The following is a 17,224-nucleotide window of genomic DNA, read 5'->3' as shown; positions in this document are numbered from 1 at the left end:
TATTCTTCAGTATAAGTCTTAAGATCTGTGTTTTTCTAATCTCTCTTCCATTCCTTTTTTTTTTTTTTTCCAAATTAAATTTGTGTATTACAGGCAAAATCAGCAAATTAACAATTTACATCAGAAGATAAGGGAGAATGAAATACGAGCTCAACATGCAAGACTGAGCCATCTTGTGAACTATGAAGAACCATACATGACTAACTTACAGGTAGGATGAATACTTTCATTTCTGCAAAGCTTTCCACTGCCCAGTAAATGGCACCTAGAAGCATGCTCACAATTTTCTGCAGGCCAAAGTGTAGAGCTTTTGTGACTGTTGATGGCTGTGTAATTGCATAGCTGTGAATTGTACAGAGAATACCCTCTAAGTGTTGTAGTTTACCTTATATTTGCAGAAATCTGAAGTTACATTAAAATTTTGTACATACTCAATTTGAAGTCTGATAAAAATGAGATAGCAGTGAGGGATTGTGACCCTGCAAGAGTAAGGGTTTAATAGCATGCATGTATGGTAGTCCTGCAGGGAGATAGTAGGAGAGAAAATAGTTTGATAGGAGAGTATCTGAAAATAACTAATGAGAGGTTTTCTGAAGTGGAGGAGGTACTGCCCAAAGGATGGTTAGACTTTATGGATAAAATAGATGGAGGAGATGTGAGAAGGCAGACAGACTGGTGGAATACCTCTTGACAAGACACCTGAAAAGGATATGGACTAGTGCTCCTAGGGAACACAAAGGGAATGTCTGGTGGTGTTTTGAGTATACTTGGCCTAATTTTCATCTAACTAACACAGGTATCAAGTAGCATAAGGATGACATAGCAAAGGTTCGCCAAGAAATGCAGATCAGTATGAGGGCTGTGGCTGCTTATAGCACACAAATTCCATCTCCAGGCCTTGGCATATCTAAAAGGCAATGCAGCTAGAGAGTGTGAAAGGCAGATATGCAGCGAGAAATAGCTTTTCTGTCCCTCTTTTATTGTGTTATCTTTTTCTGTCACAAACACTGCACTAGGATCTCAGCTAGGGTACTTCAGCATGACATTATTTGTGTACTTGGAATAACACAGCTGTACATCAGGTGAGAATGTGGTTTGTGTGTCAGCAGAGGAATTCAAGTGGAGCCTCACTGTGAACTTAGGTATACAGAGACTTTTTGAGACATGTAGGAATGTGGCTTTTGATGCTTCCAGATCTTCTTATACAAAATACTTCAAAATCTGTCTAGATTAAGAATTCTTATTTTTTGGGGGGGCAGGGGAGAAGATGCAAACAAAAAGCCCAGACAAACAAACAAACAAAAGAAACAATATTGCAGAAACTGAACTTTTAGTGCACATCTTAGTATGTTATGCTTCAAATAAAGCAGCAGGTGCATTCCTCTTCCGTAATTTAAAGAGACTTGAAAGTTTGAAAGGTATTTGGGTTTCTGCTTGATTTGTGTGCCTTCTGTAAGACAAATTTATAAAAGGAAATCTAATGACGGTTTTAATCTCTAAATACTTTGCTGAAGGAATGTCACTAGTTAAAGAAGAATACAGACAGTATTTTTAAAGGTAACCAATTTATGTTATTAAAAGAATATTGAAACTGAAAGCCTAATGGGATGCATCTCATTTTTCATCCCACATGCAACCGACTTCCATTTTGTGCTTGTCTGTCTCTGGGCAGTGGAGATGGGAGTTTTGGTATACAGAACAAAAGATAGGAGACCTGCCTTCTGACTGTAGCTCTAGTCTCAGGATTGTTCCTGCACCATTCTCACCCCAGGAGTGATAGCTCTAAGGTTTGACTAGTACTGATATTCTGCTTTAGGAGGGTCTTGAGATTGAAGCATCTCTTACTACAATATATTCATAGGCATTTTCTTGTGTGTTTCTTCCCAGGAAGTGGTATGATAATGCAGTGGCAGTGATTTGTTTTGAAAATGCTTTTTATCTGCATTTATAGGGATTTATTTTAGGAGAAAAATCACATCTTCCATAAACCTGAGAGGGAAAGTGGCCACACAATGTTCTTATGCATTTGTTATGAGTGTAAAGGTGTCCATCTCCTTTGTCTTTTTGCTCCAGATTCCTGAAAGACATGCTGTTGCCATGTATTTTAACGTTTAAAAAATCAAACCCCACCCTTCCTGACAGCAAAAACAATGCAGGACTGTTTTCTGCTCTGCAGTTCAAGCGTCCAGTGTGTGTTCATTTGTGTGATTATTTTATTTCTTTTCATAAGCAACCACAGTATGAGAGCACACCACTGCAACCTCACATTTCAGAAAGATCAGCATCCCACCTCGAGGAGCTTGAGCGAAAGATCGCAGCAGCTGAGAACAAGGAATTACAACTCAGTGAAATTGTGAAACAACTTTCAAACAAATCTAGTGAGGAGAAAAAGAAGATGGAGGAGAAAGTAAGTGTCTTTCCGTTCCACTTTTCTTTTTGTCACTGTTACAGCAGCATATGTTATGTTTGCTAGAAAGCAACTTGGTACGTGGGTGTCTGAGTTATTTTCAAAAGGTAGCTAAACTATCTGTGATAGAAAAAGAGGATTAATGATTTCAGGTGTTGTTAATGGATAAATCTGGACTTGCAGAGAATATAGCCTAAAAAGTGAAACTAGGTAAAATGGTAATCATGGTAACAGTTTTAACCAGGTATCAGTTAAGCTTTTGGAAATAGAAGAGCCACTCATTCTTGTAGCTTGAAGTGTTTATTAGAGTAAATAAAACATCATTGAAAAACACAGATTGTGAAAATTAAATCCTTATTTTTAGCATGGTTTGTAAATGTGGTGCTCAAGCTTTGAGATGCACTTACTAGCCTGTATATGCCTATTTTGCAGGAGTGCTTCTCTTGTAGTTTTCTTAGGATGTACAGAGTGGACTTTAGTCTGAGAAAAAGACAGCTGTGTTCTTGGAACTGTTTTGACAAAGGGTTTCTTTCCAGGCCGAAGCAATTCCCAGGGGTAGTTTTGAATGTACTCACAGCCTTCCTTTATTGCAAGCAGGAATGTGCCATTGACCAAGGGGTTCCTAATAAATGTTTTAGAGATGCATTGTCACTGTTACCCTCATCTTCTTTAATTACTGGGCTTAAATTATATTAAATCAGGTTAAAGGAATACAAGCAATATGATACCATCAGGTGTCAGGTGGGAAGACAAAGAAGAATGCATAATTCATCTCAAAATTCTCCCTTACCATTTCCTGTGAACACTCAATATGCTTTTCACTGAGGCAGGAAGGGCAGAAGTTGGATACTGCTGCTTCCTCCTGTCTGAGCTTTTCCTGCCTGTGTTCCTCACTGTGTGGGAACTGGCAGGCAGTGGCAGTGGTGAGGACCTGTGCAGCAGTACTTGTGCCAGCAGAGTGGTCTGTAGGTCCCAATTCACTGCACAGTCTTGATTTGCCTGTTAACCTGTCCATTCTGTTCACTGAACAAAAAGCTCTCAAGGAGAGAGAGGGCAGGGAGGGACAGTGGAAAATACTCTTTTTTTCCTGCCTTTCTTTCCACTTTTTTGACCTAGGTAATAAAGCAAAAGAAGGATCAGGAATATGAACAAAGGTAACATAGGACAAAAAGTGTTTTCCAGACTTATGGAAAATCAAGGTGCCTGTAGAAAAGGTATTTAAGAAAGCAGCTATTCTGATGCCTTCTGATGTGATTGTCAGACTGCATCAAAGTCAGGGTTTTGGCTTCCATTTTTGGTAGGTTAAGTTCTTGGTCCTTGTGTTTTAAGTTGTTTTCCTAGTCCAGAGGAACTAAAATATATCCTGATTGTTTGTTGCACATGAACATCTCAGTGGGTGAAAGAATTAACAGTATTTTAAATGTTGAGCTGTTCGTGTTTTCAGTTCATAAGGCACATGGATGGTTCTGGGCAGAGGTGAAGCAGCTGTAGTTTGAGATCACATGTGGGCCTGTAACTTGAAGCTGTTGGGATTAATAATTTTTGGGTTTGTTTTCTGCTCTTAGCCAACCCTTTCATGCAGGTGAGAGTACAATTCTTGGAGAGTCAACAGCCTCTGCTTCCAAAGCAGGTTTATGTTTTACTGTTATCCTAAAGCATGTACTCTTTCTTTGTTCTAGCTTAAAACTAGAGACCGATATATTAATAGCCTGAAAAAGAAATGCCAGAAAGAGTCTGAGCAAAACAAAGAAAAACAAAGACGAATTGAAACCTTAGAAAAATACCTGGCTGACCTTCCAACACTGGATGATATAGAAGGGCAGACTAAACAGGTAAGGTAAAGGGGGTTTGTTTTACATTTTAAAAATTTAAGTAAGCTCCTTAGTGCCTGTTCTCAAGTCTTTTACTGTTTCAAAATCTCTTTTTTTTTCACCTTTACATTTAGGAAGAGAAGTATTTCAATCTTTTAGAAAGCTGTAGGTATTAGGATTTCTCACGGTCAGATAAGCAACATGGGTGTGAAACTATGCAGCAGGTCACTGCAAGGCTGTGGTCTGCCGCAAGGCCTTCTGCTGGTGTGACACTATGTCTGACTAATGTAACCTTGTGTTAGCTGCAAATTCTAGAAGAGAAGAACAAGCAACTTCAAGAAACCATGGCTGAGTTGGAAAAGAAGCTCGGAGAGGCCCGGTCACAGTGCAGAGAGAGAGAATTACAGCTGGTGGCTCAGAAGAAAAAAGAAAAGGAGCTGGTCACAACAGTGCAGAGGTATGAACAGCAGCTCAGGCTGTGCCCTGGAATGGGTGTGCTTCCCCACCTGATGTCAAGACCTAATGCTATTTACAATCTTAATCTATTACAAGGCTAATGATTTTTCATGGCAAGGGTTTTACAATTTGCTGTGTGGCAAGTTGTAATTCATACCACAGAGAAGTTACCTCAGGGCATTCTTTGCTATCTGTCTTTAAGGATGTGGGACACGCCAGCAATGGCATCATAGCCTGCTGGCACATAGAAGATGGAATAAACCTGTGTAGCAAAAGGATGTTATATAGAAGCTGTCAGTAAGGCTATAACTGATCCTGTCATGAACTGTGGGAAAACTCCCTGGATATTGGCTGATGGGTATATGAGGGAAGGGTCAAAGATTTCAAGAAATTCCAGCTGTTTCTTATCTTTTCATCGAGGGTACAGGTATTTACAAGGAGATTTAGCTGTAGTTAGTATGTTGTCATTGAACTTGCCTAAGTATGAAAAAACAAATGGGAAAGATATCCAAGACTATCCAGGTAAGGCATGGAGACTTTGTTACTATGTTCCATTTTAGATCAGGGGAGCTACTTAAACAATTTTTTTATTTAAAGGGAAGAGGGAAGCAGGAGAGAATCACTTTTGAGTATGTGTGGATGTTCCTGCAGTTGGTTGCCCCTCCATTGGGTAAAGCTGCATGCCACAGGAGTCTGAAAGGTTTCCATGATGAAAGGCGAGCTGGCTGGGACACCTTGCCAGCCAAATTGTTGACACATTTTTTCCATCTTACCAATGGAAGGCGTTCGTGCTCTCATAATCTGGAGGGGGATCATTCTGTCTTTTTTGAAAGCCTACAGATATTTGGGGTGACCTCTGGTTTCTAAATTAGACAGCAAGATTAGCACTAATAAAATGTATTTCCTTTCTGAGAGAAGGTGAGCTGACAGAGGCTGTAGCTACACGTATGAGCTTGAGTTGAGCAATGAAGGGTCTGAAGGCCATGCCCTCCTGTGGGTGCATTCCTGGCAGGAATGGCCTTGTGCCCTTACAAGTCACAAAGGGCATGACGGGTGAGGACACCAGCACTGGGCACAGCCTCTGATTCTGGACTCCACTTCGAGTTGTATGTGCCCCGGTGAGACAATCTGATTTAAAAGCTCCCAAAGCTTTGAAGGTTCACAGATGCCTCTGATCTATGCTGGAGCTGTGCTTTTTGGGAGACCCAGCACAGAATATGGTGCATAAAACCTGCATTCATCTGCATGAATCTGTCCTTGTCAGGGCCATGGCAACTTGAGTAGTTTAGAATTTTTGCATCATTCGTGCACTGTTGGTGCATGAATTACATGCTCATTGATAAGACTGGATTCTCCTAGGTGTAGTTTTACAGTTCTGGTTGGAAGATGGCTCAAGTTTCTAATTTTTCCCTAGAACACACAACCCTCTGGTTTGTATTAGCCCACTTAATCTTTCTTTCATGTTGAATGGCAGTTTACAACAGAAAGTAGAAAAATGCCTGGAAGATGGTATCCGGCTTCCTATGTTGGACACAAAACAGCTTCAGAGTGAGAATGAATGTCTCAAAGAGAAGAATGAGAAAGCTAGTAAGGTTAGTCTGCAGATAATCTGCTGATGGCATCTTTAATCTTAAATCCTGCACTTCTTTCTTTTTTTTTCACTTTAGAAATAAATATCTCACTGAAGAATTACATATTTGTTGCTAATTCAGATGACTTTTCAATACCTGTCTGTCTCTGTTCAGTACATTTATTTTGCATGAATTTTGTGTTAGTTGAACAGTTGAACTGTCTTGTCATTTGTGTTTTTAAAGATGCTATTTAAAATCTATGGCTACACGTAGGCTGATTTTTAGACAAGGATCTGAAGAGATTCAAGCCTTCTAAATTACTCTATTTTATATTCTAGGTCATAGACAATCAACAAAATCAGATAACTGGACTGATTTTGGACATGCAGGTAAGGAAAAGTGTATATTCTCTTGTTTACTGTGTGCATTTTTAGTTCATAAGAATAATATTGCTAAAGTTGAGTTTTATTTTTTTTATCTCTCTGAATAGGAGTCAAAGGGAGAAATTCCAAAAACTTAAGTCTTACGGATGGTAGTCGACCCATGCTCTCTTGCAGGCTCGCATTGTAGTCATTGTGTTTTTGTGGTTTAGCACTTAACTGATACTCATCAAAAAGTGAAAAACTGTTGCTATTCTGCTGGTCTAGTGTATCATCCAAAGTACAAAAGCGATGTTGCTTAGGGGCTTCATTGTTCAGTTTGTTAGAAAAGACAGGTGCCTTTCTAAATCATCCCACTTCACATTTGACATCATTTAGGCAAATTGAACCCTGTTCAACTGGTTTCTGACACTTAGATACCTTAACTGTCTCCGTGGATCTTGGGCACCTAGCTTGGAGCCAGAGATTTTTCTAGACAGCAGAGGTTGTCAGTAAGGAGTCAGCTGCAGCTTTCTAGATCTGATTAACAGAGTGTTAAGTTACTCATTGACCACTGTTTGTTGTGGAGAAAAAGAAACATTATCTAGCTTTTAGGGAGAAAGTATTACTTGCCATAGAAAAAGCTGAGCATTTAAAAAAGCCCAAACATCTACTTTCAGCAAATCTTGAAGCCAAACTCTAGTTTCCACATTCCTCTTCTAGAATGTCATTTGCCTATTAAAAGTTGTCTTCCACCGTTAAATTGCTTCCTTTCTCTGCCACAGTAAATAGGAGGCCTGATTCCTGTCAACAGCCATGTATTTGTTTGATTAGATTGCAGTGTATGAAGTGTATTTGTAGAGAAGCAGTAGGAGAATTAAAGTTGCAACATGATGTATGTATGTTAACTGAAAAGGAAATGGAATCATTTAAGCTTCTCAAGGTTTGAGAAGACTAATTTTATCAAACTGAGGTGGAGCAGACTGGTATATGCAAAAATTGTGACACAGGCAAATGTTGTTTCAGGTGTTACATAGTTAAAAAGAAATTCAGCTTGAACTTCATAACCTTTCTGAGGTTCTCTGTCCCTTTTTGTTAAGATTATTTACAGATGTACTCCATATATATGTTGTGCTTATCAGAAGTACACGCAACTTGCTAAATGTATTATCATCAACCTAAATCTTTTCCCATTTCCTAAACTTTCTGGTCTTTTTCTCACCAACACCTTTATCTTGAGACTAGTGATCTTCAGTGTTTTGTGTGTTTAGCGTGACATGACTTTAGGGAGCTGGATTGGGAAATGCTGAATGTGACTGTCTGTGAACAGGGTACTGTTCTGTTCTCCAGGACTTTCTCTTACTTTTCCTCTTGAGGTATTTTATATAAGGACAGAAAATAAGATTTGGAAATGGTGTCAGCCCTCAAATTACTTGTAGATTATAGCAGCTTCTTTGTATCCTTGATCTCCCTGGCCTTCCATACTTGTGACTTGGGAATCATTGAAAATTAGTTCATTAGAAATTGAAATCCCTTATCAGCACAGAGGTGCAATTTATCTTCAGCTAAGATGATCTCATTTTATTCCCTGTCTTCTGCCACATTGTAAACTTATGTTTGAGAATGTATTTCAGTTCACTCTTTTTAACTTGCAAGCTGAAAACAAATTCTGTTTCAGACAGCAGTTGTATAAAGAAGTATTAGTTTCTATTTGCTCATAATCATGGTGAAATTATTTTGATCTTCCTTGTATGGTTTTTCTTCATTGATTTGTTGTTCCGAGTGAGAGGGATTAAAATTCCGGTTGGTCTTGACAAGATGCTGTACTGCACATATAGTGCATCTTTAGAAAGGGAAAAATTGTAGATGGCAGAGGTGTTTTAAAAAAGAAATTCGTATTTACATGATTAATTTAGATATCACAAAACTACTACCAAAAAAGAGAGTAGAAGTAAGTCAGATTGTACAATGCCTATGTTACCCGAAGTACATCTGTCAATCTTGTCAGTCACAATAAACCCCCAACTGTGCCAGGCTGGGAATATTACCACCAAGTTGTAACTTTGGAAAGCATATGGAGAAATTAAGGGTGAAGTACGGAGAATTCATAGCACCATGAGGAACGTGGAAATCCTAGCACTATAGGTTCAGCCAAGCTGTTAAGCACATGTGCTTTTTCTGAGCTTTATGATGAGGGTAACAGAGAATGAAAGATCTTAGGTGTATCTCTTAAAAATAAACACTGATTTCTACTTCTAGTAGTTCCCAGTACATGGAGCTCAGTTCTTGAGCTGAACATGTGCACATTGCTTAGAATATTCTAAAAGTTGTTTTTTGCTTAGTTTGCAGAGTCATGCAAATTTAATGGCAGACGTAGTTCTGCAAATACACTGGGGAAGGTTAATAGTTCTCACCCTGTCTTCCCTACCACCTCCTACCCTCCAGAAGGCTGCACAGTCAAACTTTTTTGTCTGTTGTTGATGGGAACATGAAACGTGTAAGTGGTTGTACTAATGCATCTATCCCAGCTGGGGCTCTGGGTGTCCCTGAACTTGATCTTCATCAAAGACTGTTAAAATTGGAAGATATTTGGAAGCTGGGAGGGTGTTTTGGGCAACTGCATTACCCTGTTCACTTCATGCTTCTTAAGTATGACATCTGTATGCCACAGATGAAGCTAGAAGGACCTTCAGTCTAACCTAGTGATGGCTGTTTTTCTCAGTAGATAATGTTTCTAAAAAGCAATGATTCAACACCACTACAGGTTCTGCTCATCTGCAAGCACGTAAAGGAAATGCCTGAAGCAGTTATTTCCTTCCCTCTCCTGACCCGGGGTTTCCTTTGCCTCCTTCCCCCCACTGGCGTGTGTAGCTGTGCTTTCTCAAAGAGCTTATCTTTAGGATACACATTACTTCAGCACTTCCTTTAGAGGGACATGCTGTGGGTGAAAAGAGCAGCAGGTCAAGTGTATGAAAATGGTTTTAAAAACGAGTAGTCATTTCTGGGTTCTGTCTGCTCATTCTTAATGCTGACATGAAAAGAAAGTGTTGAGGGTTTTTTAGTCCATATTAAGTCTGTAACTGTTATCACCATTGTTTTCCAGTTTTGCAAAGAGTATCACAGAGTACTGACTCCCCACTGCTTATGTGGTGTCAAGCGGAATGTGCAGGGAAATTTTGTCAATGCAACACCTCCTGTGACCAGCCAGGCCTTTAAAAACTTGATTTAGTGTTGGCCTTGCCTTGCCTCTCATTACTCCCTGCCTTCTCGTCAGCACTGGTAAATCTTACAGGTGGCAAGTCGCAGCTGAAGAGATCTCTCTGAAAGCATCAGGAGTTTATATAGTCTCTATTCATTGTTAGTATTCAGATAAGATGGCTTGAATATTCCTCTTTCTGAATTTTTCCAGATGACCTGGAAAGACTTATCTACAGATTTAAAAGCCAAGTAGTGGAATAAATATGAGTACTTTCAAGAGTAAAGACACCTGTGGTCATGCTGCATTCACTCTGAAAGTTCCATTTTGGCAGTATCTCATGATTTCTCAGTTTGGACTCTGTGGTTGAAAACTGGGGAATTGACAGTGGGTGATTCCATATTTTAGTGGTTTCTTTATTTGTTGTTATTTAAGATCATTAACCTGTGTTTTCATTCATTTCAGTCTATGCAAGAGAAGCTTTCACAAGAAAAGCTGATAATTCAGAAGATGACAAATGAGCTTGAGGAAAAAGACAGACATATAGAGCAATTGAATAAAACTCTCTCTGAAGTAAGTAAAATAGCACCAGTAACCCAATCCCTGACCACACCAAAGCCAGGAAGAACCTTACAGAATGATTAGAAGATCCCTTGGTAGGGCTTTATGAGCTTAATTACATACTTGACTGTCCTGGCTCCCATACAGATATATAATGCATACCACCGCTACCTCAAGAAGTGAGAACTTAAAGGGTGAAGATGGCTAAGTAATGGTAACATGAAATAGCCATGTAAAAGCTGTCTGTATGCTGTTCTTTGGAGGAGTACAGAAATACCCATTATATGTTTGGAAATTAATCATTTTGAATTGTACTATTTGTGGTTTGAAACTTTCTGCTACAGTGAATGCTGCAGACTGACTTTACCATTTTTTCTATTTGCTTTTCACAAAGAACCAAAGACTGATGGAAGAGAATGCCTGCCTGAAGGAGCAGATGCGGCTGGTGGAGCAGTCCAGGCAGCCGGTGTCTGAGAAGATGCCTGTAGCAGACCAGTTGTTCAAGGAAATGTCCCATTGCTTGTTTGACTTGAAAGCACTGTGCAGTATTCTTACCCAGAGAGCTCAGGGCAAGGAGCCTAACCTTTCCTTACTGCTGGGAATCAGATGTAAGTGGTGTTGGCTTTCCACTGTTTAATAAATGTTTTGACACAAAGGAATAACAGTTTAGCTAACGTGACGCTTGGACTTGCCAGCTGGACAAGCTTGTGTCCCCTTGCTATGCAGATGGAGCAGTAGTGCATGAACTCATGGAGCTCCTGGGAAAAGCTGGGCTCCTGTGCCTCTAGGCCACTAATTGCATGTGACTACACAGGGCCTTGCCAAGTCAGGAGAGCAGGTAGCTGGCTCTTCGTGTGCACCCAATCATGGATATGTTTACTGCTCTAGAAAAGAAAGGTGTGCAGCCAGGTGTCTGTCCCTCCTGAGACACACTGCAGCTGCTGTGAGGGTTAAGAGATACTAAACACATCTTGTGCTTTTGTTTTAAAGCCCTTGGGGTCAAGTGATAGCAATATCCATCTTCTGTTTGAATATGTATATGTCTGGTTTGGGAGTGGGGGTGTCCAGGTGTTTTAAATAAGCCTTCTGCCTGATAACTTCATCTTTAGTGCTGTTCATCTAGTCTTCAGCATTTACTAGGCTGTTAAATTTAACCAGGAAATGAGAAGCATGCCCTAAAACCAGTCAGACAAAGTTTCTGTTAGGCCTTTCCTTCTAACAAGCTGGTTTTGACCTGAATGTATCATATTCTAATGTTTTCTGAATGTTAATTAGAATTCATCAGGTGGACAGGTTGCTGAACTGAACCATCACAAGGTAGAAAGGTAAAGTTCAGTGCTTGTGCAACAAGAGCTGCTATACACCTGCTAGCCCTCTTTTCTGGTTGACTACAGCAGCGCCCAAAGTCTCTAGAAAATGGTTGCTCTATCCATTATTTTCCACTGGTGCTCTGATTCCTCAGACTTCAGCAAGTCTAGCTCTTGGTGCAAACAGAAAAGCATGTCTTTCAGAGAAACACTGATGGGCTCTGAATTAGGTTCACAGCCTACATTTTGTAGGCTTTTAAGCACACTGAAGCATGCTGTAGTTAAAATGACCTGCTGCTTATTTCCAAGTGGTGACTAGTTGCAGTATTCACAGGACACAGCTGCTGGAGCTTTAACCTTGGGTGTTGTTTTTCGTAGCACTGAGCTGTTCATCTGAAGAGAGTGAAAATTACCACAGCACAGAGACCCTTTCGAAGAAACTCTTGGACGTTTGTCAGCTGCGGAAGGATATTGATGAGTTAAGGACTATAATGTCGGACCGTTATGCTCAGGACATGGGGGACAACTGCATCACTCAATGACAACACTCCAGCTAGTAGCAAATGACTTACTGAGTCCTGCTGTGTCACAGGTCTTTGCATTTCCATTAAGGAGCCATATGGGAAGGCTGCAAATAGCACCAGACACGCATCTCTGAGGGCTGTGTGTGATTGATCTCGGGAGTCTGGTGTGCAGGGGGCAGTCATTGTGTGAACAGTGGTACAAACTGCAAGAAACCTTTCTCCAAACTACTGAATGTAGGAACAAGCTGTGAAGAATGATTCAGTTGGACACTCTGTTTCCTTCATTTGGGCTCATCTTATTACTTCTCCTAGTTTTTGGAATCAGAGCTTCAAAACAGCCATGCTGCTACAATGCTCAGTCCTTTCCTTCATCAAGGGTTTGTGTGGCATTATCTGTGTTCAGATCTTAAGGGAGAGGGTCAAAGAACCCATAGCTGTACATGGTGAAGCCCGAGGCTTCTGCCACTGCACTTCACTCTAAGAATTGCAATTGGAACAATCTTGAAGCACTCAAAAAGTACTTTCTGTCCTAATTGTCAAAAATTAGCATATAAGAAAAATGTTTTTAGTAATAGATGTCTACCTTTTTTGTCCAGTAGCAGAAAAACACCAAGTTTAACTCCTTTATGCAAACAAGTCCCTAAAATGTAGATTATTTGAAACACCCTCATGTTGCTCTAAGGAATTTCAATAGTACAAAGTCTGTGACAAACCCAGAGAAGCTCTAAGGCATAAAACTGCAGCATACTCCATGGCTGCAAGAAAAAAAACCCAAAACAACCAACAACTGTATTTTAGCATTTGTACTTATTTTTCCCCTTAGGTCTTTTCCATTTCAAAATGTTGCTGGTCTGTGTTCTGTTCCTGAAGGCCTCTGGTAAGATTGTGCACCACCTCAGCCATTTTTACCACAGCTACAAAAAGGGTATTTGACCCTTGGCAAAATTAAGGCTCAAAACAGAATGTTTCCAGTTAGCAGTATAAAGTACTTGGTTATCTGAGGACTGAAAAATTTTCCACATTGTTGGGGAATTCTTGATTTCTCCATTTTTGTAGGAAGTAATTACATAAAATAGTAACCTCATGTTTCACAGCTTATTCAGTGAGTGTCACTTGGCAGTGCTGTTTAGCTCCCATGAGACAGATGACATTTCCTGGAACATCACTGCAAGTTAGCTGCACAGTTATGCATGGTGGAAAATTGTATTTAACTGAAGGAAACAAAAACTTGCGAAGAGCAAAACCACTTTTAAATTACACTGTTAAGAAAAATACATGCATCACTTACTCATATGGTATTACAAGAAGGTTTCAGATGCCTTAAGGTGCAAGTCAGTCATCTGATCTGGAGTGGGGATAACAGCAGAAATCTCTTGGAAAGCATAGCAATTCGAACCAAGTTAATTCTAAGGTAACATTTTTATGGCAAAAGTGAGTATCTTCAGTTTTCTGATTTGGTGATGTTTTGCTTTCTGTTCATTGTTTAACAGTTACTGTTCATGTTGTTTTTATAATTTAGTGGTTTAATTGTTTTTAGCTGTATGGATTTATTTATTTGACAGTTTTCTCTATTCTGAAACTAGACTTGGACTAATTTGTGAACAGTAGTGTTGCTATTTATATTACTGTTACAGGGAGTCATCAGATGGATTAATCTGACTGGTTCAGCTCCTGTGAGCACTAAAACAGTGTCTAGATGAAATCTCAAGTGATGTTATCTCGTGTCTACTTCGAGGAAAAAAAATGAGGCCATTTTATTTTAAATTTCTGTGCTGTTTCTGTAGGCACACTGCTGTCTCTCCACCAGGGCATGATTTTCTGCAGTTTTCCTTATGCGTCTCAGTGGTGTGATGCAGGTGCACTTGGAAGTATAATTGTGCTCTTCTCATTGGTAGGACATGTTCTGCTAGGAGTGGGGAAAAGATCTGAACTAATCTCCATTCTTAGACTGCAAACAGTTATCTGGTTGTTATCTGAAGGAATGATTCATTCCGGTAGCTCATTAGCAATATTAATTCCATATTAATACACACCTGCTGCATCGAAGGTGTACTTTTATACTAGTGCAAAACTGAAAACAAGGATCTTTGTACCAATGGGCTTGCACAGTTTGCTGTGCCTCTTGACAGTGCTGGCTTTTGTGACTAAGGCCTCAGCTTGTTCCTTGGGTGTGGTTGGTTGGGTTTGTCCCTGCAGTGAAGTAGTCTTCAGTTTATGGCATCTGTCTCCTATCAGAATTCAACAATAGCATTTCACATAATAAATAAAAAATATTAGGGAGAGAGGAAACACCCAAGTTACACATTATTGCTTCCTTAGATGGCAGTGTTGTACCTATAAAAAATTACCAAAACCCACATTTTTCTACATTTGATAGAAATAACAAGGAGTTTAATAGAGCAATTAGAGGGGAGCAGGAGATCTTTTGAGTCACTTTGAACTATTAAGCTTGTCACTTGGCTGGTGTGCCTCCACTGTCCCTCCTGCTAAATGGTGATACTGTACTGCAAAGTTGAGATCAGTAGTTTATATTTGCAAAGCACTTCAGAGCTTTTATGCTCTTCAAGTATTAGTTGAAAGTCCCTCTGGGAGGAGATCCCATTTTATTCATAATACTTTGACTGCAGTGCTGTAATCTTGTGTTCTAATGTTTTTGTTACAGAACCTGTAATGTTTATGTTGACTTGAAAGCACTTGATTTTAAAACCCCCTGAGTTTATCTGCCTCAGTCAACTTAAAATAGGGAGGTAAATGATGGATGTATGAGCCAAAGATGTAGACTACCAATTGACTATTCACAGCGATACAGTATTTTGCTTTGATTTCTTAAAATTTGGCCTGTTGTAGTGGTAGCAATTACTATATATGCATCAGTTTACAGATGCCTCTAAATGGAATAAGCTTTGTCTAAGATATGCATGACTGTTTAATTGGTTAAAATGTAGTGTGTGTGGTCTCATTCAGCATATTTAATACAGAGGTGATTAACGAATGTTAACATTGGAATTGCTTCGATTTAGTCATGACAACTTTTTGCTGTAGCTATTAGACAATCCCAAGGGCTGAAAAACAGCTGCAGATGAATGGGTACTGTACCATTCTGGCTGTCAGCAAACTGTACAGTAACATTTTGTACAGTTTCAGATTGAATTTATATGATCCTCTAGAAGATATTTACAGTAACTACTGTATTTAAGAATGTATTTTGAAAAAGACATGGAAAGTAACCGTCTTCAGACAAGCTATAGATGATGTATTCACTATATAGAAGTATTTACTATATAGAAGTAATGCAGCTCAGTCATGTAAATGTGATTTAGGTTGCTGAACTCCGCTGTGCAGCTTTGTGGTATGACAGGTGTGTGAAATTGTGGAGATTTGCTGTAACCACCCACTTGGGCTCCAGCATTTGAAACTGATGATGGGTGGTGAAGTCATTCAAGAGCTGAAGTTCTGTCCTTTTCACTTCAAAAGGTTTCCTTCCTTCTTTTGCCCTCACTACCTGTCTTTTGTTTCAAACATTTTTTTGGACATTTTTCTTGGGAAGGGTAGGAGCACAGGGAAAGGAAGAAAGCAAACTCTTTCCTCCACGACCTGCTGCCATAGCATGGGCAGTGACAGCACACTGCGGTCTCTCCACCAGGGCATGATTTGTTCCAGTTTTCCTTGTCCTTCTCAGTGGTGTGATGCAGGTGCAGTTGGAAGTATAATTGTGCTCTTCTCATTGATATGACGAGTTCTGCTATGAGTGGAGAAAAGATCTTCTGAACTAATCTGCATTCTTAGACTCCAAACAGATCAGTGGTTGTTATCTAAAGGGATGATTTATTCTGGTAGCTCATTAGCAATATTAATTCCACAGCAGTATACCTTTGTGCCTTTTTAGCCTGAAGTAAATGTATATTCCCTTTGAACTTCAGATAAGTTGTTAGGATGCTGATGACTGCACCTTGTTTTCTTCTCACTTGCCATTACTTTGTTAATAAGCTTTTGTAGTAAGAACTCTTGCATAATGTCTAGAAACAGAAGTACTGAAACTAGGTACTAGGTGTACACTTCGAATGTTAGGCTGGTTGTAGTATGCAGCTTCTTTGAATATGATGTGTGAGCAGGAAACACAAATCATAATGTGTTCTTTCTGTGTATATTAATTACAGTATATCATTGGTTCAGTGGGGAGGAGTGTCTGGAGCTCTCTTTTTAAAGCACAGCTGACATATGTACTGGATCAGTCCCTGAAGACTGGTAGTTTTGTAAATTGGGTTCAATTTTTGAACTGCTCAGAATACCTCATATGTAAATAGAGTTGTCATGACTTAATCACAATGTGTTCATTGTAAAAAGTAAAGGAGCCACTGGCTGGCTCAGCTTTAGGCTTGTTGTTCTTGCCTCTTTTTGTAATTTTTTTTAAAGTAGGGTTTACAGCTAGAATTTTGAATGCCAAAGTTCTATTTATTAAATAATAATAAAAGTTTTCATTGTTAATGACTGGTATTTTTCCACTGGAATTTGTTTGTTGATGTTTGGGATTTGTATCCACAGAGCAGAAATAAATTTTGTTACAAAAGTGAATTTTTCATGGTTCTTTTTTGTCCAGTATCTGGCATGTGACAGAAGTGACCAAAGCTGGAGGCAAGAAAGGAATCATGAAACATCTTCCCAACATCCACGCCAGCTTCCCTGAGTGGTCTGTTCTGCTGTAATACCAGCTGCTCAAAGTCAGGTTTAGTTTCAAAGTACCACGACTAAAGCACTGCTGACAACGGTAGTAGTGGATGTTCTGTTGCCTTTAATTCAACAAACAAAATACGATTCCACAGGTGGGTAAAAATGAAGCCTTAAACAATAATGCTGCAAATAACACCGCAGCATCTTGAATGAGCACAATTTACAGCAGGTAAATCTGCAGTAGATTGCCTTCTTTATGTAAATTAAGTCTGCAGGATGTGCTAACGATGCTGGGTCGTTTGTTTTGTAAATGAATGGGTTCAGTATACTTGGAAAATTTCCAAATGGCAAGGGAAAGTGGATA

The 17,224-nt window shown here is 39.5% G+C and overlaps 1 protein-coding gene across 2 annotated transcripts in view; it reads left to right on the top strand.

Annotated features, from left to right (window-relative positions):
• The window catches only part of CEP85L (centrosomal protein 85 like), a 139,768-nt gene extending 123,004 nt beyond the window's left edge, over positions 1 to 16,764 (top strand). For both annotated transcript variants that reach the window (XM_048296230.1, XM_048296231.1), the window contains exons 5-13: positions 94 to 211; positions 2,231 to 2,407; positions 4,087 to 4,239; positions 4,521 to 4,675; positions 6,149 to 6,266; positions 6,584 to 6,634; positions 10,266 to 10,373; positions 10,756 to 10,969; positions 12,047 to 16,764. In XM_048296230.1, coding sequence (XP_048152187.1) covers positions 94 to 211; positions 2,231 to 2,407; positions 4,087 to 4,239; positions 4,521 to 4,675; positions 6,149 to 6,266; positions 6,584 to 6,634; positions 10,266 to 10,373; positions 10,756 to 10,969; positions 12,047 to 12,210 — 1,258 coding nt within the window. In that variant the 3' untranslated portion in view covers positions 12,211 to 16,764. The remainder of the gene's footprint in view (positions 1 to 93; positions 212 to 2,230; positions 2,408 to 4,086; positions 4,240 to 4,520; positions 4,676 to 6,148; positions 6,267 to 6,583; positions 6,635 to 10,265; positions 10,374 to 10,755; positions 10,970 to 12,046) is intronic.
• Positions 16,765 to 17,224: the final 460 nt, after the last annotated feature.

Source organism: Corvus hawaiiensis, chromosome 3, assembly GCF_020740725.1.
Source record: "Corvus hawaiiensis isolate bCorHaw1 chromosome 3, bCorHaw1.pri.cur, whole genome shotgun sequence".
Taxonomy (NCBI): Eukaryota; Metazoa; Chordata; class Aves; order Passeriformes; family Corvidae; genus Corvus; species Corvus hawaiiensis.
Note: the sequence above shows the minus strand (reverse complement) of the source record. Positions and strands in the feature narration are given on the sequence as shown.